Raw genomic sequence first — 25,675 nt, 5'->3', positions numbered from 1 at the left:
GGGCGACAAGTGTTTGTTTTGAAGACAGTTACTGTAGAGGAGAAGAAAGTACAGATATATTAAAGAATAAAGAATGGACAATGAATGATATGGGAAGGAAGAGAGCCAAATCAACAACTTATAACCGTAATGGAAATTCCTGGGTGAAATAATACATAAGATACAGGAGTGGACTGGTGTGTGGAGCATAGAAAAGCATAAGAAAAAACAATGTTCATGTAATGGAATATTTGGTTCTTCATAGTAGAAAAACTCAGCTGAACTACGCAATACCCATCTCAAAGACCAAGGTCCATCACTCCAGAGTCAATAAATATTTCTCTCTACACAATGGGCACTAATAAAGTATATAAAAATGAACTTATCTGGGGTCATTTGCTTTCTAATTTGAAAATAGGTCCGACCCCATGTTTCATGAAGAAAATGTGCTTGCCCTTTAACTGATGTATGAGATACAGCTTAGATAGGCACAGTGCATCATGTATTAGTACAATTGTCATGATGTTTGTTACTTGTATTGCACCTGTTGTGTGTAGTTTACAAGTAGCCATGTAATTTATTAATTAGTTCTGTAATGCAATCTTCCACTACATGTTCCTGTGCTCCATAGGTTAGTGGTTGCCTTTCTCTTATTTTATGTGTTGTTGCATCCAGGGATTTCCATTATAGTTTTACTTGCAAATACAGGAGCTCAAATATCACATGCTTTTTTAAATACTGTCATTCATAATAATGTGGATAAAGGTATACTATATTATTTCTCATATGCTTTCAAATTATGGATGGACTTGAAGCTATAAGCTACAGAAGGAATGAAAGAATTGCAAGTTTTGTTACAAAAAAAAAAAAAAAAAACTATACTTAAGATTTAAAGAATTTCTGCCATAGATGATATAACATTAACATTCTTTGATTAAATTCACTATTTATGAATTATGGTGCAACAGGTTTATACATTTGTGTGACACATTTTTTATTTATATTTCTCATCTAGGATTATTTAGGTGCTGTAATAGTTTTCATTGCAATAATTGCTGCCCTAATATCAGTATGGCTATATCCAAATTATATCACACCAGCACTTGTGGGATTAGCAGTAAATTACACATTGCTGGTTCCTATATATTTAAACTGGGTAGTAAAATTTCTTGCTGACATGGAGATGTACATGTGTGCAGTGGAAAGAGTCCACAAGTGTGCAGTGATTCCAACAGAAGACTATCGTTATAGAGGTGAGTGCACTGACCATTTCCTTCATTAAATGAAGGGGACTTCATTAACCTGATTCATGATTTTTATTATTTTATAACAACAGGAATTAAAGTACCAAAAAACTGGCCTATGGAAGGTGATATTGTGTTTGAAGATGTATCTTTGAGATATGATTCTGGTTCTCAGTCAGTTATTCATAACTTAAATCTCCATATACCAGCTGGACAAAAAGTAAGTAAAAGACCTGTTGTCAAATATGTTGCAAGTAAGATTAATTTTCGTTCAAATAATTAATATTTAGAAGAAGCAATGTTTATCAAGGTTTTGAATTGTGGATGAAAAAAAGCAGAGTGAGAGAGATGGGAGGAGAACAAAAAGTACACAAATAATGCTCCCCAATGTTGAAAGCACGTAACATATTCTGCAAATGGTCTTCTACTGCATAAGTACACAAATAATTACAGCTTAATGGATATACATATATGTCCTTTGTAGCAGTGGTTGGGAGTAGGTTTGTGAGGAGAGGCAGCAAGGATGAAAGGAGAACTGTGATTTATTTGCATCAAGGAAAAGGTCAACTCACTCAGACTTTTGTTGCTCAGACACACCGGATATGTGCTAATACTTTGGGAAAGTCAGAACACAAATGTTAGTGTGGAGGAAAGTAAAAACATATAATTTAACTATTAAAATGTGATGGTAACAGAATGTAGTGACAAGTTTACTGTGTTGAAACATTTTGCAAATGTCTAAAACGGTTCTGAAGATGAACAAAACAGAAATCTTTAGTGCTCCACAAATGCTAGTGATAAAAAGCAGTTCAATGTAGAAAAAACTATAACGTTTTTCACAGTATATATAGTAAATTCTCTTAGACATGCCTTGTCTCACTCATGCAAAACTTATTCATTCATATGCTAGGGAAGTAAAACATATCTCAGATATTACAAATTTACCTTCTCATTATCTCAGACTACATCAGCTCTCATTGTATGAACCAGTATAGTCTCTCAAATTACTTAAATGAGGACTGAACAGTACTCCTTTTATGGAAGTTTGTCTAAGAACTCTTTGCAAGCATGCACCTTCAAGAATTCAAAAAAATAGCTTACAGACGAATTTTTTAGTTTCATGAAGGGAGAGAAGTCAGGTAGGATCATTACTTCAAGGGGGATGCAAAAGTAAATTAAGAGAGCAACTCCCAAGAAACAAATATGTATTTGGCGCTATTAAACTGGTTTTGTTAGCATGATGAAATAAAATCACACAGAGATATCTCCTTGACTAATACTCCTGGATTTATTCAAAAAGCTTAGGAAGAGGTGTTCCAGCATTCATGTGCAGTAAACAATATGCTCTTCATTTTATTTATAGTATCCTTGTTTTGTTTTCCTTTAATAACTGAGATTCTCAGTATTCAAACACATGACTGTTCCTTTCTGTATGGATAAAGTTGGAAGAGCTTTACCTTTTGTTGGCAGTTAGAATGTTTGATTTTGACCTGTTGGGCGTAAACCCACAGAGAACCTGTATATACTGAGACTTATGCTAATGGATTATACAGTCTCTTTTATTAGTATCTATCAACTACAACCATTCCTTACACTGAAACGTATACACAGTATTTTTGAATAGCCATCTATACAATCTCCAGAGTAGGAAGAATTGTCTGATAGTTGCATTAACCATCATTATCAACTATTTTCAGCCTAAGAAAGTGATTTATTTGTTGAGCTAATGTGTTTCATGCAACACTACCCCTTCCTACACCCAAATACTAAACTCGGTTTCCCAAAAAGACACAACCATACAAATCAAAAAGTGATTTTGCCGGAGCAAAATGTTTCTTGGAACACTGGTGGTGACGCATTACTGAATAAATTTATCTTGATTTGTTTCTGTCTAAGTATTTAAATAGTTGAAAATTTTAAAATGTTTCAGTAGACTGTTGTGTATTTAAAATCACTGATACAATATTCATAAAACTGAATAAGCATTATAAAGTTGAATATAGGAAATATTTCTGTCTTCTAACCCTATTGCAAAGTTAACCACAGTTCATGAATGAGGCTGCATGCCAACCAAAACAAACACTGCATTAACCTGACTGAGCATGATTCACTGATGACCATTCACCACCACCAATGTAGATCAAAAATCCTGCCAAAACAAACACTGCATTAACCTGACTGAGCATGATTCACTGATGACCATTCACCACCACCAATGTAGATCAAAAATCCTGCAGTGACCTATGGCTACCCTATATAGCCAGTCTCCTACCCCTACAATTCTGGGTTAGAATGGCAGTTAATGACATATTGTCATGTAGAAGATTGTATAATTAGATGAATGACGAACAATAACTTCACTTAACGAAGGTTTATTCAGCACTTGCACATACAAGAGCATGGAGTGAACTGCCTCCGACCAGAACACATACAATATATATACAGCTACAGAACATTCCAATACAATGATGGTTGACATTTGTGAATACTTCTAGAATGTACTAGAACCAAATATAGAAGTTAAAATTGTACAGTCCAGGTGAGTTTTGAACTCACGACCTCCATGCAACAGTTTAGTATTATAACCACTACACCATGGTACTACTCTGTTTCTTCTGCAACATTGCTCCCTCCTTAAGAGAACAGCATCTTGGTGTTATGTTCTCCTAGTCCAGCAATGAGTCATTGGTCCTGCATACTCTGACTCCCAATGACTGATGCTCACCTTGGTGGTGATCTTCTTAGAACTTCTTTTGCCGCTACACTCTTTGTCATCTTTCCGCTTGTTGCCTGTTGCTGAAGCTTCAAATTTACCCTGGGTTGCAGGATCCTTGTAGGACTTCATTCAAAGGAAGTGGACCATATATCTGATCTTTCGTCGTCTTGTGTCGGGGTCAAAATCTTCAACTTCATAAGTAACATCAGACAACTGTCTTACAATCTTATAAGGTCCAAAGTAGTGCCTGAGGAGCTTCTCAGAGAGACCAATCTTCCAAACAGGAGTGAAGATCCAGATGAGGTCACCAGGCTGGTAAACAACAGGACGGTGGCTCACATCATACCATCAGTGATCGGTTTCTTAAGCCTGCAGCGTGCGGAGTCAAGCTAACTGCCAAGCTTCCTCAGCTCTGGTTAACACCTGGCTGATGTAGTCATCATCCACATCATCAGGATGTAATGGAAACACAGTGTCCATCATCGTAGTTGCCTCACACCGCATGCACCAGGGAACCAAACGGCATTACCTTAAACTCATACAGGCCCTCAGGGGTGATGAATGAAGTGTTCTTATGATCAGCCTCAACTACTTCAATTTGCTAGTATCCTGAGTACATGTCCATGATTGAGAAAAATTTGGCCGCCTTCAGACAATCTAGTGGAAGAGGGTAAACATCCTTTTTAGTTATCTTATTAAGCTTCCTGTAATCAAAACAAAAGCGCCAACTGCCATCCTTCTTCCTGATGAGGACTGCTGGTGATGACCATGGGCTCTGCGAAGGCTGAATGATGTCATTCTTCATCATTTTCTCTACCTCATCATGAATTATTCAACGTTCCCTTGCTGACATATGATATGCTTTCTGGCTTATTGGTTGATGGTCTCCAGTGCTAATCCAGTGCTTCACCATTGATTTGTCTCATTTGCTCTTCATCTGCGGATTGAAGCATTGATAGAACCCTTCTGTTGTTCCTTAGTGAGATCTGATGATAGGCTAGAAGATCTTGTCTTGTAGTGATAGTGCTAATTTTGTCTACAGACTCGGCATGGGAGGTTTCTATGACACTCAGCTGTTCTTCAATTAATGGCTCAGTGTTTGCTTTGCACATGCATCTTGGAAGGATCTTTGGTTCTCAGCAACGGTTAACTATTCACAATTCACTGAATCCATTCTTAAATGAGACGAAAAAGGCTGGGATGGTCAAGTTATTTTTCAATGGTATGCTTCCCTTACATTTCACTACAAGATCCATGGGTTGACGCATGGCATGACCCGTGACAGTTACGTACATTACTAGCGCTGACTGCAGGAATGATCACTTCATCCAGTACACACAGTCTCCACACACTTGGATGTGCCTCTTCCTGTCCACAGTATCTCATCTCATCTAGCATAATCTTAGAGTGACCACAATCTATAATTGCCTGAGAAGCTTTCAAAAAGTCCCATCCGAGAATGACATCATGACTACACTCTTGTAAGACGATGAATTCTAAGGGCTGTGTATGGTCACTTATACCCACATGAATGGTACATCTTCCTGTTGGTTTTACATATTTCCCATTAGCCACCTTCAGCAAAGATGTTTTGCTGTCGGCAAATATGGTTTTCTGCAACTGGTGATGGTACTTCTCCAAAATGACTGAGTATGATGCTCCAGAGTCCACAAGAGCTTTGGCTGAATGGCCTTCCATGAGGATATTGACGTAGTTTCCTATCATTTTTATAGTGATCGACGGCGGACGATTTTTCTCACCTCCAAGGAAGGTCGCTCTCTTTTTTTTGTTCACCTTCGTTGTCCCTGAGTTGGCATCAGCTAAGATTGGTCTGTTGTCTTCTGGCGTGGGCATCATCAAATATCCACCACCTTTCTTGACAATAGTGCACCACATGTCCCAGTTGTCTGCAGTGGGAACACACTGGTTGGTTATCCTGGGTCCTCCAGATATCAGTCTTCCTTGGTGCTCAAACAGGCTACTCATGCGGCATTGTAAGAATGTAACTTCACCTGGGTCTCAACTTTTTCACCATTTTAAAGGGAAATGAAGGATGAGAGATTGGGTTCAATGTCTGTTCCACTTCCTCCCTTATGACCTATTGAAGCATCTCGGTTTTTTGCTTGCCGTCCAATCCAAGTGCCTTCTGAACTTCCTCTTTCACTACCTGATGAAGAACACTTGTGAAATCAGTTGCTTCCTCCATCACAGACTTCGATATGATGTTTGGAAGCTGTTCAAACTTGTTGCATGTAATTCATTTTTGATGCATTGTCTTGATATACTGGCATCATTTTATGAAGTTGTCTGCTGTCGAAACTTCCTTCAGGAGTAGGGCTTGATACATGTCCTTAGCAACACCCTTCATGAGATGTGCAACCTTATCTTCCTCCTTCATTCTAGGATCCATTATTTCACACAGCTCCAAGACGTCTTGAATATAGGATGCTGTAGTTTCTCCTGAACGCTGTGCCCTGTACTTTAATTTATCTTCAGCCTTGCACTTCTGTCATAGTGAGTTGCCAAAATACTTGCTCAGTTCCACCTGGAACACTTCCCAGCTTCTGAACTTCTCCTTGTTGTTCTCATACCATTGCTTGGCAGTGCCATCCAAGTAGAAAAATGGGTTAGCCAAACACACAGTGTCATCCAATTTGTTAAATTTGGCTATACGCTCATATACCTTCAGCCACTTATTTGGATCTTGGCCATTGTCACCAGAGAGCTCGGAAGGATGTCTCATGTGGTGGCACACTGTTGCTGTCATCATAACGTCCTCTTCTTCTTCTGTCTCCGGTAGATTGCAGTCTGTTGAATAGGGCTTGAACTCGGGTTTCTCGCCACATAAACAGTGGCTCTGTCGTAGACTGATGGGAGCCACTGTGTAATCGATAATGTGTACTATCACAAGTTCCAATACCCAGCACCTCCACCAGAATAATGTCCCATAGAAGATGGTGTAATTAGATGAATGACGAACACTAACTTCACTTAACAAAGGTTTATTCAGCACTTGCACATACAAGAGTGCGGAGCAAACTGCCTCCAGCTAGAACACATACAGTATATACAGGGTGTTACAAAAAGGTACAGCCAAACTTTCAGGAAACATTCCTCACACACAAATAAAGAAAAGATGTTATGTGGACAAGTGTCCGGAAACGCTTAATTTCCATGTTAGAGCTCATTTTAGTTTCGTCAGTATGTACTGTACTTCCTCAATTCACCACCAGTTGGCTCAATTGAAGGAAAGTAATGTTGACTTCGGTGCTTGTGTTGACATGCGACTCATTGCTCTACAGTACTAGCATCAAGCACATCAGTATGTAGCATCAACAGGTTAGTGTTCATCACGAACGTGGTTTTGCAGTCAGTGCAATGTTTACAAATGTGGAGTTGGCAGATGCCCATTTGATGTATAGATTAGCACGGGGCAACAGCCGTGGCGCGGTACGTTTGTATTGAGACAGATTTCCAGAATGAAGGTGTCCTGACAGGAAGACGTTCAAAGCAATTAATTGGCATCTTAGGGAGCACGGAACATTCCAGCCTATGACTCGCGACTGGGGAAGACCTAGAACGATGAGGACACCTGCAATGGATGAGGCAATTCTTCATGCAGTTGACGATAACCCTAATGTCAGCGTCAGAGAAGTTGCTGATGTACAAGGTAACATTGACAATGTCACTGTATGGAGAGTGCTACGGGAGAACCAGTTGTTTCCGTACCATGTACAGCGTGTGCAGGCACTATCAGCAGCTGATTGGCCTCCACGGGTACACTTCTGCAAATGGTTCATCCAACAATGTGTCAATCCACATTTCAGTGCAAATGTTCTCTTTACGGATGAGGCTTCATTCCAACATGATCAAATTGTAAATTTTCACAATCAGCATGTGTGGGCTGACGAGAATCCGCACGCAATTGTGCAATCATGTCATCAACACAGATTTTCTGTGAATGTTTGGGCAGGCGTTGTTGGTGATGTCTTGATTGGGCCCCATGTTCTTCCACCTACGCTCAATGGAGCACGTTATCATGATTTCATACGGGATACTCTACCTGTGCTGCTAGAACATGTGCCTTTACAAGTACGACACAACATGTGGTTCATGCACGATGGAGCTCCTGCACATTTCAGTCGAAGTGTTCGTACGCTTCTCAACAACAGATTCGGTGACTGATGGATTGGTAGAGGCGGACCAATTCCATGGCCTCCACACTCTCTGACCTCAACCCTCTTGACTTTCATTTATGGGGGCATTTGAGAGACTCTTCATGCTCGTATTGTGGATGGCTGTGATACAATACGCCATTCTCCAGGGCTGCATCAGCGAGCGCATCAGGGATTCCATGCGATAGAGGGTGGATGCATGTATCCTCGCTAATGGAGGACATTTTGAACATTCCCTGTAAAAAAAGTGTTTGAGGTCATGCTGGTACGTTCTGTTGCTGTGTGTTTCCATTCCATGATTAATGTGATTTTAAGAGAAGTAATAAAATGAGCTCTAACATGGAAAGTAAGCATTTCCGGACACATGTCCACATAACATATTTTCTTTCTTTGTGTGTGAGGAATGTTTCCTGAAATATTGGCCGTACCTTTTTGTAACACCCTGTATACAGCTACAGAACATTCCAGTACAATGATTCTTGACATTTGTGGATACTTCTAGAATGTACTCGAACCGAATATAGAAATTAAAATTGTACAGTCCAGGTGAGTTTTGAACTTACGATCCTCCATGCAACAGTTTAGTATTATAACCACTACACTACAGTGCCACTCAGCTTCTTCTGCGACAATATACATGGTGTTTCAGAAGTGATGGTCAATATTCAGGGATATGACAGGAATGATAATTCAAAACAAAAAAGTCAATTAAACATGGGCACTAAAGTGCATACATTAACAACTGTGAGCAATTCTTGATCTTTATACTGTGAAACCAATCTCTCCTACTGCAAGCTCTTTGCTTTTCATATTTTGGAAAGTGGGAAAAAAATGTCCAGTAAACATGTGCTCTAAAATGCGTACCTGAAGAGCTAAGAGCACTTTTTCATCTTTGCTACTTTGAAACACAACTCTTCTACTGAACAAGTGCCCATAACTACCACTTCCCAAAATATGGAAAGCAAAGAGCTTGCAGTAGAAGAGATTTGTTTCATAGTATCAAAGATCAAGAATTGTTCATAGCTCTTACTAGCCCATGTTTACTTGACTTTTTTGTTTCAAATGCTCATTCCTGTCACATCCATGAATATTGACCATCATTTCTGAAATACACTGTATAGTACAATTTTATAATTGTTTAATTAATTGACCAATTTACAATAGCGTCACATCAATTTAATTTATGCTTATTTCAATTGCACTTAATGGTTTTCTGTATCTTCTTTAGTCCATGAGATAATTCCAGTTTATTAATATGCTAATTCTTGCATAAATAAAAAGTACCCTTAAATGTATTGCTTTGTTACATTTGATACAGGAATGAAACCCACTTTTTAATTTTTTCTTGATAGTGGTTATAGATTTCTCAAATAACAATCATTTCAGATGGTAATTAGCCATTACTACCATAAAATGGAGTTATTTGAAACATTTTTGAACTTCCTCTGTGTCTAGTTTTTTCACTTTACAAAAGTATTGATTTAATGAGTTCCAGGGCACAGATGCCATTAAAGTGAAGATATTGCAATAAATTTTTTTTAAAATAATTTCTTTATAATGACTTTTTTGTACAAAAAATGCCGATATTAAAAGTTTCCCCATGGCAGGGTGTTACTTGAAACACCTCTACCTTTTTACTGAAAACTTTCAGTTTTGCAAATTTGATTTTTTGTGGAATACTTGCAACAATGTACTAAATACAAAAAAGATGTGTAATGTATTTTCATCTATTAAAATCCAAAATTGAGTAAAATTGAAACAGTAATGAATAATTCTTATCGACATACATTTCAAATACAGTACATGAGGGTGAGATACAGTAGAAAGTGCAAAATAATGACAGAGTACTTAAAAATTTACAAACTTATATTTGCAGTGGAAAATGGCAATGTCCTCTTATTTCAAATAAAGAGGTAACAACATGGATAACATTTTTTTGTGGTAATGGAGCCTATATCTTCTTTCGGGAATATATACAGTATATGTAAGTTTATTTTGTTGACTTTCTCATGAATTTCATACCTGTCTGATACCATTAATGCATTGTATCTGAGCCACACAGTGTTTCAAAGTCAGTTTTTTGTTCCTTCATCATATTTAATCCACAACAAGATTAAATCATTTGGATTTAGCTGACTGTGGTTAGTATTTTCAGTGCTTGCAGTTGCATGTGTTGTGTGCTGACAGAACTGATCTTCAGTCTTGTCCTGGTAGTAGTATTCTACATTTTCATGCTCAGGAGAACTACTGCTAAGGTCTATGTCACTGCTAGGGGCATATGCAGAATAATCATGAGTATTATTGTTAGTGTCACTACTGGTACAAATCACCTGTGGTTTATTCTCTTCCCTCATTTTATTAGTTCTCTTGACCTGATGTTGCACAGATTGAATTTGTTGCTTCCCAGGAGGATTAATCAGTCTCTTCTTCTTCTGTTTACCCTGATTGGAAACAGAAGGCTACAGTTTTTTTATATCAGTATGCTATAGTTGCTGAATGACCTCCACTGACACACTTCTCCCTCGTATTATAGTAAGAAGCTTCCTTGTGGGCTGCGGTTCTGAGCACTGACTGTCTCAATGGTTACGTAATTCAAGTACCATTACAAAGTCCAGTGAAATGAGATTTTTATTCATCTTGTAGCAAACAATTTTCAAGTCATTTGATTTGATGTATTGGTGACTGCTACAACTCTGCAAGTAAAACTTGGATATGTGCCATGGCACCAGCATGCTACCCTTTGAATATTTTTCCAATAGCATTTGCACAAGCCAGACAACAGAGGCTACCCGTGGTGGGCCACATGAGTTATGCACATGGCACAACATTCACCATGCCATCTGCTGGAGCCCTTCTCTTTATAAACACAGTGCAGTAGGCATTTGCTCTCATCAGCAACTGCTTGTATCAGTAGCTGAATTGTTTCTATGTTTGTGTCTACAATCTCAACTTTTGTTTGCTTCTCTCAGAAGAAGAATAAACTTTGTTTCACTTTGGCTAAGCTGTTGTTTGTGTCTTACAATATGGTACAGAGATAAGATGATTTACAATAAGAAAGATTTTCAAGAGAAATATGAAACTTTACATTATTTTATGTACATTCCTGAGATATTGGTACATGAAAACATACTGCAGTTTCCAGTATACAGAAACAAGATGTATAGTTACCTTATTCAAACTTTGAAACTGTTCTCAATGAATTTTTTAACAGAATAACAACACTTTTCCATCAGAAGAGTAAAGAGGAATCTTTTCAGTGTATCAGGCTCCATGTTAAAGATTTTATTCCCCTTTATTACCCTGTGAATTTTTAACCCCATGTACTCTGGTATCAGGAATGTGTCAGGAGTTTAAAATTCTCTCTGTGGTGAGTGCTGTAGTTGTGGTTGAAAGAGAAACAGCTTAAGGTACGCTGATATTTATATAAGAATAACGAAACTTTGTACATGTTAAGGGAGTTGCAGTGGTGTCTTGTGTTTTTGGCACCTGCCAGAATACACTTTGCAAATGCTAAGCTGTTGAGTTTATTTGCTAGGTAGTCAGTGCATACCTTCCAATTTAAATTTTTATCAAGATTTAGGCCTAAGACTACATGGGTTGCTTCTGTGATATCCTGATCACTGTAAGTTACCTATATTTCACTTAATTATAATACTTAGTTTCAGTCCATTTCGATGGAACCAAGGTTCAGGTATTTATAAAGTATTTTTGACACATTCTGGAATTATTTCAAGCATCTCTTTTTCAGATAGAACTGATGTATTGTCAGCAAATAAAATTGACTGAACATCAATAGCAAGTGGTAGAAAAGGAACAGATATGGACACAATATAAAACCCTGTGGGACTCCTAGGGAAATTGTTTTCCATCTTGAGGTGTAATTTCTTGAATTTGAAGTTCCAGTTACTCTTTAGGTTTCCTATCTGTTAAGTAAAGTTGTACTATTGTGAAAAAGAGCCCCTGGTTCCATGCATCTAACAAGAGAAAATCCAAACGGAATGTGACAGTATTATGAAAAAGATAATTGCTACTCATCGTACAGCAGAAATGCTAGGTACAACAAAAAGACTGTCAGAAAATGAGCTTTCACACAATAAGGCCTTTGTCAGAGATAGAACATACACAGGTTCTGAGGCCAGCAGCCAGAGGCAGCGGCCATGTATGTATGAGTTGTGTCTGCATCTTTGGGGAAGGCCTTGTTGGGTGAAAGCTCATTTTCTGACAGTATTTTTCTTGTGCCTTGTGACTCAGCATCTCCACTAAATGGTGAGTAGCAACTATCCTTTCCATAATATTGTCTGTAATTTGTGAGGAAGTAGGCAGTGGTTTAGGCCTTTGTCAGGTCACAGAACATTCCTGTGACCTTTTTGCTCTTATCTAATGTGTAACATATTTTTTGAGGAAATGCATCGATGACATTTATGGTGCATTTTTCCTGCTGGAATTTTTAAATTTATTCTGCTACAATCTTTTCAAATGCTTTATAGAAGACTGGCAGAAGAGAGATAGGGTAGTGATTCTCCATATCTTCTGTTGATCTCTTTCCAAACAATGGTTTTAACTCAGGATATTTCATTATGTTTGGAAAACGTCCCTGCTCAAGAAATTGGTTTATAATAACTGACAGTGGTTGTGAAATGATATTATGCACATTCTTGATTGAAGAAGTGGGTGTTTCATCCCACCCAGATGAGGTTTTCTTTTTAAAGACAGTATTTCAGTTCCCACATCTCTTTCGGTGATTTTTTTGAAATTGTTAATAAGATGCATTTTGGTTGGTTTCCAAGCTTAAGAAAATTGCTTTTTCTTGACAGGCTGCCATATTTACATCCGATCTTGCTACATTTAAAAAGAATTTGTTGAAAGAATTTGACATCTGATCAGGATTTATTACAATATCATTTTAAAGTCTAATTTTCAAAATCAATTGACTTTTGACTTTGGCGCCTAATTATGACTGAACAACTGACTACATTGCTTTTGTCTTATTTCTGTGTATGAGGATAAATCCATTATTTGGCATTTTTCAGCTGCCACTACAATTCCTCTGGATACAGATTTATAGCATTTGATGTACATCACAAAATTAGAATTTCGTGTGATTTTAATTCACTGTATAGCTCTCTTTCTGGCTCTAGAAATTTTTAGTTCTAGGTGTAACCCACTTAAGTTTACCTTGCTGCAGTAGGAAGAAATATCAGTACACTCCAGGGAACATAATGTGCAGTGGAAACAGAAGCATTAAAAACTGGCCTCACAGTAAATGAAAACAAAGCAGAATGTATGATAATGTCACAAGAACACCTAAAGATATAAACATCAATGGGAAATGCTTCAAAGGAGTGGCCCTATTAACAAATGATAACACTATTGGAAAGGCTGTAAGGCAAAAAATACAAGAAGGAAACAGAGCTTACTTTGGAAATATGCAACTTCTCAGTAATAGCTTTGTCACAAGAAAAACAAAACTACTAATATATAACTCCTTAGTCTACCCAGTTATCACATCTGGGTCAGAGGTATGGATAGTGGCAGAACAAGACAAAAATGCATTAAGAACCTTTGTGCGGAAAATATTACACAAAATCTGTGGTCCAATAAAGAAGGAAGAACGCTGAGAATACACTATAATGCCAAATTACAGGTATTAATACAAGGTAGGCACATAGTAACATTTGTGAAATCACAGTGAATACAATGGCTACAACATGTGGAGAGAATGGCAGAGGTTAGAATTCTAAAGAAAACGATGGAAGGTGTGATCCATTCAGCAAGGCAAAAAGGAAGACCTAGAAGAAGATGGACTGATGATGTAATAGTGGATCTCACCAGTATGGGAGTCTGAGGGTGGAAAAGAGTGGAAAACAATTAGCAAATGTGGAGGAAAATCATTGAAGAAGCCAAAGCTCACCAAGGGCTGTTGTGCAACCAAAGAAGAAGAAGAAGAAGAAGAAGAAGAAGAACTTGCCATAGTTTATGGTGCTCCAACTTGAAACATTTATTTTATTGGGAATAAATGCATATTACTTTTGCAAAATTCCTTTTTATATATCCTCCTGGATGCATTAATTTAGCTGGGTTTGGCAAACAGAATTGAATGATCTAAAATATGTAGTTCTAAGCAGTACTTATTTGCATTTTCAAGTTGGCAGTTTGTATTAATTTTATTAATGCAAATAACTGGTCTGCTCTTTGTCCTAGTGCCATCGGAAAAGCTTAACTTGAAACCAGATTTCTGATTTGAATCATGAAATTTTGTGGAACCACTGCTCACAACTAACATATTTAATTTGAAGTCAGCTGCAATCACAACTTTTTGCTTGTTTTCTTTTTGAAGATATTCTAGAATGCATTGGAATTTAGCTAGAAACACTTTTGTTACAGCACATCCACAAATTATATAAATTGCTATGGTCAATGTATTCAGAACACTTAACTCTGCAGAACAACTCTCACTGCTAGATGGTAGTCACATGGGGGAAATATCAGAACTGGGACAGAATTCTTTGACTGGTAGTTACTGGGTAACTAGTATTTCTAGGTCAGGTGCAGGATTCCATAATGTCACCCGTGTTATGCACTTGGAGAAAGGTCTTGGTGAAGGTAGACATGTAGTTGTATTTGGAGGTGCAAGAAATAATTTGGACCACATTCTTTATTACTCAGTTTAGGCTGAAAATATGGATGATATTTTGAGAACCTCCTTAGGCTAATGTAAATATCATGCAAATTTTGAGCAATACAACAAGCTTTGGATAAAAGACTCTGTGAAATGTGAAGGGTCAGTCAGAAGAGAGGGACATCTACTCACAAGTTTGACTGATACATCATCCATCATCTGGTCACCTCAAACACAGTATAATCTAAATATAAATTATGGTCATAAGAGGCTACTTGGTCATAAGAAGCTACTTACGTTGTTTATGGCCTATAGCAAGTAGAATGGTGAAAACAGTATCCATCCCATCTCAGTGTTATCCAATAATTTCACTAATCCCTTTTTATGGCAGTGTCTTTCAAAAAATAGAGCTGCAAAGTAAATATAGTAACAGCTAAAACAACTGCTAGAAAAGTGAAATAGTGCAGCTTGATATATCCATCACCTTGAAATATCCTTATTGGATAGGTTTCATCAAAACAAAAGGAATTAATTGTATAACAAAAATGGACTTCTATTATTTCAATATAAATTACAAATCACAGGAATCAAACACACAAACAACTTAAATTAGAAGGAACACATAGAAAATGTTGTGGGAAAGGCTAACCAAAGACTGCGTTTTATTGGCAGACACTTTGAAAATGAAACAGATCTACTAAGAAGACTGCCTACACTACACTTGTCCAACCCCTTTTAGAATACCGCTGCGTGGTGGGGTATCCTTGCCAGATAGGATTGACAGAGTACATCGAAAAAGCTCAAAGAAGCGTAGCTCATTTTCTATTATCGCAAAACAGGGGAAAGAGTGTCCCTGAAATGATACAGGATATGGGGTGGACATAATTAAAACAAAGGCTTTTTCGCTGCAGTGAAATCTTCTCATGAAATTCCAATCACCGACTTTCTCCTCCGAATGCGAAAATATTTTTTGACAGTGACCTACATAGGCAGAAATGATCACCATAATAAAATAAAGGAAATCAGAGCTCGTATGGAAAGATTATTTCTGCGTGCTATACATGATTGGAACAGTAGAGAATTGTGAAGGTGGTTCAATGAACCATCTGCCAGGCTCTTAAATGTGGTTTGCAGAGTATCCAAGTAGTTGTAGACCTACATATATGATTAAAAAGCTCATATCACACTGTTGAAGTAGCTCTTGTAAAATAAATTGGGGAGTGGTAATAAACAAGAGGATTCAAGGCACTAGATTTACTGTGATAGACACTATGTACATCACCAACAGACATTAATGTCTAAAAATACAGCCCCTAAGGAGACTCCGAAATCATTATGCAGATAGTAAGAATTGGTAATTGTTCTGGATATGATATTGTTTCCAAAAAAATCATGACAATCTTATGCCAACTGTATCTACCCATAATCTAGGAATATTTTCTGATAAATATGTAATGGCAGCACCTGGCTACAAAATGAAGAAAATTTTCTTTTAAATGTGCTACTCCTAACAAAATAAGTTATGGCAGAGATAAAGAAGACAAAGTAACCTATTGGCATATTCTTTGTGATTTTGCTAAGGGCTTTCATTGTATGAATCATAAATCATTGTTTGGGAAACTAAAATATTATGACACAAAAATGCAACACCCTTGCAAGGATGGATTCTTTATGTCATAACAAGCTTAATAGTTAATTTTTTATTATTATTTAATAATTTTCCAGATTATTCTGTTGTTTATTCATGTAGTTTTTTTCTTGGAGTTGAAATGGAGGTGGTGGTTAAGAATGAATGGAGGATTTTGCAGTAATTGCTAATTAGAGTTCTTAGCAGAGGTTTGTCATGCTCACATAGTGTTTTAATTCAATATATTATCCATGCATCATTCTTGCTAATGCTAATTTTTCCCTCATTCATTGTAGAATTCAAATGACTATGTTTATGATGTATATTTTAATTTAATCCACAGCGAATAAATGATACTGGAGTTTCTGGATCTTCTTCTCTACAACCACATTTTTATTTATTGCAATATATTTCCTATTTTCTCTTTCACTGATAAACTGCATTCTTTTGTTACATACACTATGTGATCAAAAGTACCAAGACACCCCTAGATGACCGCTAGATATTGTGACAGGTGGACCTATCAGTGTAAAAGGAGCCATGGAGTATAGAGAAGTGGTAACAGCAGAATGGCTCAGTCACGAGAGCCCAGTGAAGTGACTTTGAATTTGGACTACTTTTTACTGGACAAATTAATCAGGGATATTTAAACTCAATTCAAGCTGCTCAAGTCAACTGTTGGTGGTGCGATTGTGAACTGTAAAAAAATTGCTTGAAATTATTGAAAGGAATAGCTCGTGAGTTCCAAAGTGTACCAGCACAATGACTGGAAAGTGCTTAGGGAGTTAGAAAGATTGGGGTACAATGGTCAAGTAGCTCATCATAAGCCTGGCATTTCTGTAGCCAATGTTAGGGAGTGCTTGAGGTGGTGTAATGAGTGATGTCATGGGTAAAGAATGATTGCAAACAAGTGATGAAACATGCTACACCTTGTAGCAGTCTGATGAAATAGTTTGGATTTGATGAATACATGGAGAACATTATCTGCCATCTTGTGTAGTGCCAACATTGAAGTACAGAAGAGGCTATGTTGTGGTAGGGGGTGTTTTTCAGGATTTGTGTGTGGTCCCCCTTATTGCAATAGAACTCTGTACTTTGTTAGGCCAAGTGTTATGTGCGTGCACACACACACACACACACACACACACACACTTTTATCATGCACAACTGTTCATTCATTCATGATGGTCTGTAGATCCCATCAAGAAGGAGAACCTTCACGGATATGGAATGAGTACAGCATATATTAAAAAGTGACAAGGTGATCATAGAAACTAAATCTGTTGCTCCCTCCTTAAGAGAACAGCGTCTCGGTGTTACATCCTCCTAGTCTGTAACGAGTCATCGGTCCTGCATACTCTGACTCCCGATGATGATTGATGTTCGCCCTGGTAGTGATCTTCTTAGAAGTTGCCTTGCTGCTACAGTCTTCATCACCTTTTGTGATATTTGTTTACAACACTGCCAAACAAGACACTACAGGATTTATGCCATTTTTCCTGGTGCATGGGCGTGAGGTGATGACAACGATGGACACTGTGTTTCCGTTACATCCTGATGATGTGGACAATGACTACATCAGCCAGGTGTTAACGAGAGCTGAGGAAGCTCAGCAGTTAGCTCGACTCTGCACGCTTCAGGCTCAAGAAAATGATCGCCGAAGGTTCTGCGCGAGCCACTGCCCTGTTGTTTACCAGCCTGGTGATCTTGTCTGGATCTTCACTCCTGTTCAGAAGGCTGGTCTCTCTGAGATGCTCCTCAGGCCTTACTTTGGACCGTATAAGGTTGTGAGACAGTTGTTTGATGCTACTTATGAAGATGAAGAATTTGATCCTGACACAACACGACGAAAGATCAGAGATACAGTCCATGTCCTTCAAATGACTTCGAATGCTTGGTGCTATTAAAAATCATGCCATCTAAATTTAATCAAGTAAATGAGAAAGAAAGCTGCTACTTTGAAAACAGCTGCTGCTTGCCCAAATATATGAGGCACTTTCGGGAAGTAGGTGTACTAGATTTTTTAAATATATTTTTTAGAAATAGTGTAGTTGAAGAAAAATTAAGGATATTATTGATACTTCTTGTTGTCTATTTTTTCATATAATTGCCAAAGCCATGGCACAAGCTTCTGTGTGACCTCCTCAAATAATGCTCATGCCAGCTCCTTCCCCCACTTCAGAACCTCTTTCTGCACCTGCCATCAGTTGAAATTTATTTCCACTCTTGTGTACCTTCAGAGAGATGAAAAGATGATAATCTGATGGCGCCAAGACAGGTAATCCTGGAGGTGGTTCAAAACATCCCGCCCAAATGAGCCCAAGAGCACATTGGTGGCTAAAGCTGTGTAAGGACGTGCATTATTGTGCAACAAACACACTCCTCTTATCACCATTCTCCTCCTTTTGTTATGAACGCCCCTTTTGAGTTTTTTAGGGTCTCACAATACCTGCAGCACAAATTCAACCAAAATGATGCCTCTTTGCTCCCAAAACAATGAGGTCATGATTTTTTTGACCAAAATTGTGGTTTTGAATTTTTTGGCAGATGGGGAATTCGTGTGACACTACTGTGGAGGTAGCCTTTTTGTCTCAGGTGTGTAATGAACCATCCACATTCCATCTCCAGTCACAACAGAGCTCAGAAAATCCTCACCTTCCAATCCAAGTTGCTCAAGAAATTACCGGGTGCTACTGACCTGATTTTTCTTGTGCCACTCTATCAGCTGTTTTGGGACCCATCTAGCACAGTTTCCAGTATCCCAATGTTTTTGTGAGTGTCTCATACAAGAGAGTTCTGGAGAGTTATGGAAACATCGCAAAATTTCATCCACTGTTCAGCCAGTACTCTTCATGAACAATTTCCTTGTTTTTTTCACCAACTCATCAATCAAAATAGAAAATCTTCCACTCCTCTGTTCATCATGAACATTTTCTCTACTGCACAAAACTCCTTAAACCACTTAAACACACTCATTCTGTTCATAGCACTTTTATTGTAAATAGTTTTGATACAAGAAAAATCTTCAGTAGGTGTAATTCCTTCCGCAAGTGGGAAGTGGAACACAGCCTGTAGCTCGCACTTGGCAGGATTTCCTACCAACGTCTTTCATGCAACTGGACACTACAATGTGGGTTTAAGTACTACCATGTTCCTGTGTTGCTTGTTCTGGTCAGAGGATCCCCCTCTACCACTCACCATTGCCAACCCTCAAACAATATGTGGTCACAATACACTTATTTTCTGAACATTCCTTGTTTTATAGAGATGTTGATTATCTTGAGATTAATATGTCCTTGACTACAGTGGTATTTAAAAAAAATATGCTTACATCTGTAACTACTGAGTTCAGTTTACAGTACATTACTACTTGTCATGCAGCTAACAGAACTTCTCAGTCCTTGAAACTGGATATTCACAAATTTGTAAAAAGAGCGGCTAGTAAGGTCAAAGCGTATATAAAAATTTCACTACTAGGCCATTTTGGACTGGTCTTCAAATTCTGGGTAGCATGGTTGTAGAAGCTGAGCAAAATTTCTCAATGAAGGCATGTAATGGAATTTTTCATTCAGTACTCAAATTTCATGGAACTTTTTTACACAATTTTTCTCTCCGTTTGAAACCTATGCTTGCAATATTATTATTAAGATTCACTGTTTTTCTGTTAATCCCACCACATACCTGTAACATGAAAGACAGGTATGAGTTTACATGATCAAAGAATGGTGTAATCAATAGCTGTTTGCAATGTAAGTGCTGCAATCAATCTTTTGAGTCTGGTTATGTACTAAAGAAAATACCTATGTGTTATCCAGCTACAGCTAAGTTCAAATTACTATCTCTGCTGCCAGAGACTTTCACCCCACCTCCACCAAGGGAGAACCATACTGCCCTTTCAAATATCTAAATAAGTTGAGCCAAATGATAACAGAATAAGTTAATATAAGACACCAAAGAAAAATAGTTTCTCCGTATCCAGGGAAATGATTAAGAAAAGAAAGAAAAAAATCAGTAGTAGTAAATCTGAATGCCATTCATTTGTAGTCAATCTTACCTGCAGTCACTAATTCCTAAAATTAACTATTCGTTGTGTGAAGGTTTTCTTGTTCTTTGCGCAGTTTCATTTTTGTATGTTCCATTATTTCACTCTCACATTGCTGAATCCAACTGCTTCCACAACCATCTCTGATGTTAGAGCACTCATTTTCTCTTGATAGATAAAATACATCAAGTTTCACATTTGTATGAACTGGATTACCAGTGATGTTTCTGATTCATCCTGAGTTTTACAATTAAGATCACTCTCCAAACTCTTTTCTGGACCCCCCAATTATAACCAAATGATTTTCTTTCATGTGTTCTTGCCCAAAAAAGCCCTTTATTTGCTTAGAATACTAATTACCTTGTGATAATCACTTAAAAGTTCTCCACACCAGGTCCTGACCTCCCCCCCTTTTAATGATTAGCGCTAGCAATAAGGTTTTCTCAGTCTACTTAACCCTCTTCTTTCAAATCTTGGCTTGCATTTATGCTTTGTACTAACAGTTTGCTTTTGAATTTATTAGCTTGTATGATTGCTTTTGTCCATTGTCTCCAAAACCATGAAACTATTGGAGGTATTTAGATTGAAGCTGTCAAGCTTGCAGCATCTCCAAAATCTTTTTACTGATTTGGAAGGATTGACTATAATTAAGTCCTCTGATTTAGCCCTAACATTACTACAGCAAACTGCAGCTCATAATTTTGTTAATTATTGTTACTGACAAATAAGCTGTAAGATTCAGGATTAGTTGTTCATTTTCCAACAATATGTAGCATTAGTGCTAATCACTGCAGCATGGATGTGATGGCTTGTTTGAAAGAAGTTTTCCCATTATGTTAGGAGAACATATCTGAACATCATCATGGTAAATTATAGATTGAGAGTTCTTGCTACGAGGCAACACACTAGAGAAGGTTACAGTAAGTGGAAGAGAAAACAGATGCAATGATAATTGTTATTTCTCAGAAAAAGCCAACCATACACAGTGCTGGAAGGACAATCTGTGTAACTACTGTCTTGAAGTCAACCTTGACAAGATTTTAGAGGGGGCTGGTTGAAAATTTATTCGAATTTAAGTTGGGGCCTTTTTGAGTACCCTGCAGGCCACAGAACACGCACAATAATATTCTGGAGTTACGTATTTCTAAGGCTATAATTATGGTCCAAATGGACCAGGAGACATAAATTAAAGTGTGAGAACTGGGGGGGGGGGGGGGGGGAGGTGGGGAGGGGGGGGGGGGGAACAAGATAAAAAAATGGTCTTGATGGGATTAGATTCAAACTACACTCCTGGAAACTGAAATAAGAACACCGTGAATTCATTGTCCCAGGAAGGGGAAACTTTATTGACACATTCCTGGGGTCAGATACATCACATGATCACACTGACAGAACCACAGGCACATAGACACAGGCAGCAGAGCATGCACAATGTCGGCACTAGTACAGTGTATATCCACCTTTCGCAGCAATGCAGGCTGCTATTCTCCCATGGAGAGGATCGTAGAGATGCTGGATGTAGTCCTGTGGAACGGCTTGCCATGCCATTTCCACCTGGCGCCTCAGTTGGACCAGCGTTCGTGCTGGACGTGCAGACCGCGTGAGACGACGCTTCATCCAGTCCCAAACATGCTCAATGGGGGACAGATCCGGAGATCTTGCTGGCCAGGGTAGTTGACTTACACCTTCTAGAGCACGTTGGGTGGCACGGGATACATGCGGACGTGCATTGTCCTGTTGGAACAGCAAGTTCCCTTGCCGGTCTAGGAATGGTAGAACGATGGGTTCGATGACGGTTTGGATGTACCGTGCACTATTCAGTGTCCCCTCGACGATCACCAGTGGTGTACGGCCAGTGTAGGAGATCGCTCCCCACACCATGATGCCGGGTGTTGGCCCTGTGTGCCTCGGTCGTATGCAGTCCTGATTGTGGCGCTCACCTGCACGGCGCCAAACACGCATACGACCATCATTGGCACCAAGGCAGAAGCGACTCTCATCGCTGAAAACGACACGTCTCCATTCGTCCCTCCATTCACGCCTGTCGCGACACCACTGGAGGCGGGCTGCATGATGTTGGGGCGTGAGCGGAAGACGGCCTAACGGTGTGCGGGACCGTAGCCCAGCTTCATGGAGACGGTTGCGAATGGTCCTCGCCGATACCCCAGGAGCAACAGTGTCCCTAATTTGCTGGGAAGTGGCGGTGCGGTCCCCTACGGCACTGCGTAGGATCCTACGGTCTTGGCGTGCATCCGTGCGTCGCTGCGGTCTGGTCCCAGGTCGACGGGCACGTGCACCTTCCGCCGGCCACTGGCGACAACATCGATGTACTGTGGAGACCTCATGCCCCATGTGTTGAGCAATTCGGCGGTACGTCCACCCGGCCTCCCGCATGCCCACTATACGCCCTCGCTCAAAGTCCGTCAACTGCACATACGGTTCACGTCCACGCTGTCGCGGCATGCTACCAGTGTTAAAGACTGCGATGGAGCTCCGTATGCCACGGCAAACTGGCTGACACTGACGGCGGCGGTGCACAAATGCTGCGCAGCTAGCGCCATTCGACGGCCAACACCGCGGTTCCTGGTGTGTCCGCTGTGCCGTGCGTGTGATCATTGCTTGTACAGCCTTCTCGCAGTGTCCGGAGCAAGTATGGTGGGTCTGACACACCGGTGTCAATGTGTTCTTTTTTCCATTTCCAGGAGTGTATGTTGTTTTCGTAGATACCAGAGTTTCTGATTTGATATGACTGACTCTCATACCTATGAACTGTTATACAGATAGTTTCCTCCCTACAGCTTCACTGCCATTTTGAGGAATACCTAGAGACAGCTATTTCAAAATGGCGAGTGTTGTTATATGTTCTGTTCCTGTGGTCAGGTCTGTAGAGTGTTCTGAATTGCAACCAGAATGTTACAGAGTTAGTGTTAGTGAATAGGAGCTCTGACTATTTAAGCGTACCTCACGTGTCAGACCAAATCTGGCAACCTTTTTTTTCACTACTTCACAAGTACTAGAACCTATGTAGGACATAGAGCCAATTATTAAACTTTCCTTACTGTTATGGTGTAATTACATTGCATAGTTAACATGCCCATGTTGTACTTTCCATGGATCATGTACAGTGGGAACTGCTGGAGGAAAGGATTGTTTGAATTCTCTTAGTTCTTTCCATATCTGTCTCATATTGTGTGATGCTCACAAATCTAGTACATTCTTTATTCCACTCAGTTGTCAACATTTTTGACATTAGTCTAATGTTGTTTACTATTATTATTATTAACTGAATTCTGCTAATTTTTCTGCCCCACCACTGTGCTTTGAGTGGTTTATGCTTCCTGTTAGTGTAAAGTATGATTTATTACTTATTTTTTAATATTGCCATGCACATTACAAGTTTCTGATATTTTTCTAAATGTATAAGAAACATCTTTGCCTCCACCTTTGTGTTTTCATGTTTGTGTAGTAGTTGATAGCAACGTTCTTCTAAGTAGATTGTAAGAATTGTTGATTTGTTTCATGTAACAGTTAGGTATTTGTGGAAGGACAGGCAGTGGTAAATCGTCACTTGTAATGTCACTCTTCCATATGATTGAAGTACATGAAGGCACTATAAAAATTGATGGCTTAGATATATCATTGGTTCCTCTTCAAGTCCTACGATCAAGGCTGTCAGTCATTCCTCAAGATGTGATTATGTTCAGTGGATCAATAAGGTAAGTTAAACATTCTTTTTTTTTTACAATTGTATTGACCAACTAAGATCGCATTAACAACTTCAGTTCCTCTTCTTCCTTTGTTGTTGTTTGATATTTTTCCAGTGTTCCCTCATTTTCTCCCCATGAAGTCTCTTCCTTTCTTCTGTCCATGTTGTTCCTGATTGTTTATTTCTTCTACTTTGAAAACCTTCCAAATATAGAATTTTATTTTTAAAACAGTTTCTTTCTGCTGTTCCTGATTCTTTGATGTTGTTTCTTTCTAGATCTTTCCTTACTTCCGAAATCCATGCTATTCCCAATTTCTTCTTCCAGAAATACAGGATGGATATGTGTGTGTGTGCGAGTGTATACCTGTCCTTTTTTCCCCCTAAGGTAAGTCTTTCCACTCCCGGGATTGGAATGACTCCTTACCCTCTCCCTTAAAACCCCCATCCCTTCTTCTTTCCCTCTCCTTCCCTCTTTCCTGATGAAGCAATCGTTGGTTGCAAAAGCTTGAATTTTGTGTGTGTGTTTGTTTGTGTGTCTATTGACATACCAATGCTTTCGTTTGGTAAGTTACATCATCTTTGTTTTTAGGAGTATTTGTTTTGTTAGTCTATTTCCATCCATTTGGTAGAGGTGTCCAAAAAAGGTTAATCTTCGTTTGCCCATTACTTCAGATATTTTTCTATATTTATGTAGATCTCCTAATTACTTCTTATTTTCCAACCATCTGCAGTTTTTATTGCACCGATTATTTTTCTAATAATCCTTCTTTCCAGTACCTCTAGTCTGTCCATCTTATAGTTCATCGTTAGGCATTCAGATCCATATAAACATTCTGGCTGTAGCACTGTGGTGTAGTGTTTTAGTTTTGTTTTCTAGACATACATTTCTTGTTGTAAATATTTTTGGTCAAATCATATGCTCTTTCCATTTTGTTAATTCTTACATCTATTGCAGATTTTTCTAGTCCATTCTGTTGTGTAGTCTCTCCAAGATATTTAAATTTATTTACTCTCTTTACTTTACCTATTTGGGTTTCTATGAATTTTGGTGCATTTTTTAATATTTGTCATGAATTTTGTTTTTTCAGCTGAAATTTTGAGACCAGTTCTGTTTGCTATTTTTTCCAGAAGGTTTATCTGAATAACTGCTTCTGTCACGTTTTCTGAAAGTATTGCAAAATCATTCGCAAAAGCCAAGTAGTTTACCTTGATTCCATTTGTTTTCCTTCCCAGAGTTATTGGTTCAATTTTGTGATTGTTTAGCTCCAAATTCCAGATCCTTACAATTTTTTCTAGAACACAGTTCAACACCTTGTCTAATCCCAGTTTTTATTTTAAATGGCTGAGATACTTCTCCCATAAATTAGACTTTAAATATTGTACCTGTTAGTGTTTCACAAATTATATTTGGTAATTTTGATTTAACACAAAATTCTCTAATGACATTATCTATTGTTTCTCTGTCTATACAATCAAATGTTTTCTTGAAATCAATAAATGACACTATTATGGGTTTGCTGGTTAACATTCTATGACAAATTATTGACTTTAAGTTAAAAATGTGTTC

At 38.5% G+C, this 25,675-nt stretch overlaps 1 protein-coding gene across 1 annotated transcript in view; it reads left to right on the top strand.

Moving 5' to 3' along the window:
• Positions 1-25,675, top strand: part of LOC124803008 (ATP-binding cassette sub-family C member Sur) — a 415,616-nt gene that overhangs the window by 347,448 nt on the left and 42,493 nt on the right. Inside the window, exons 22-24 of the mRNA XM_047264118.1 lie at positions 995-1,232; positions 1,316-1,443; positions 23,931-24,118. Coding sequence (XP_047120074.1) covers positions 995-1,232; positions 1,316-1,443; positions 23,931-24,118 — 554 coding nt within the window. The remainder of the gene's footprint in view (positions 1-994; positions 1,233-1,315; positions 1,444-23,930; positions 24,119-25,675) is intronic.

This window comes from Schistocerca piceifrons, chromosome 1, assembly GCF_021461385.2.
Source record: "Schistocerca piceifrons isolate TAMUIC-IGC-003096 chromosome 1, iqSchPice1.1, whole genome shotgun sequence".
In the NCBI taxonomy this organism is placed as follows: Eukaryota; Metazoa; Arthropoda; class Insecta; order Orthoptera; family Acrididae; genus Schistocerca; species Schistocerca piceifrons.
This window is presented reverse-complemented; position numbering and strand designations above follow the sequence as displayed.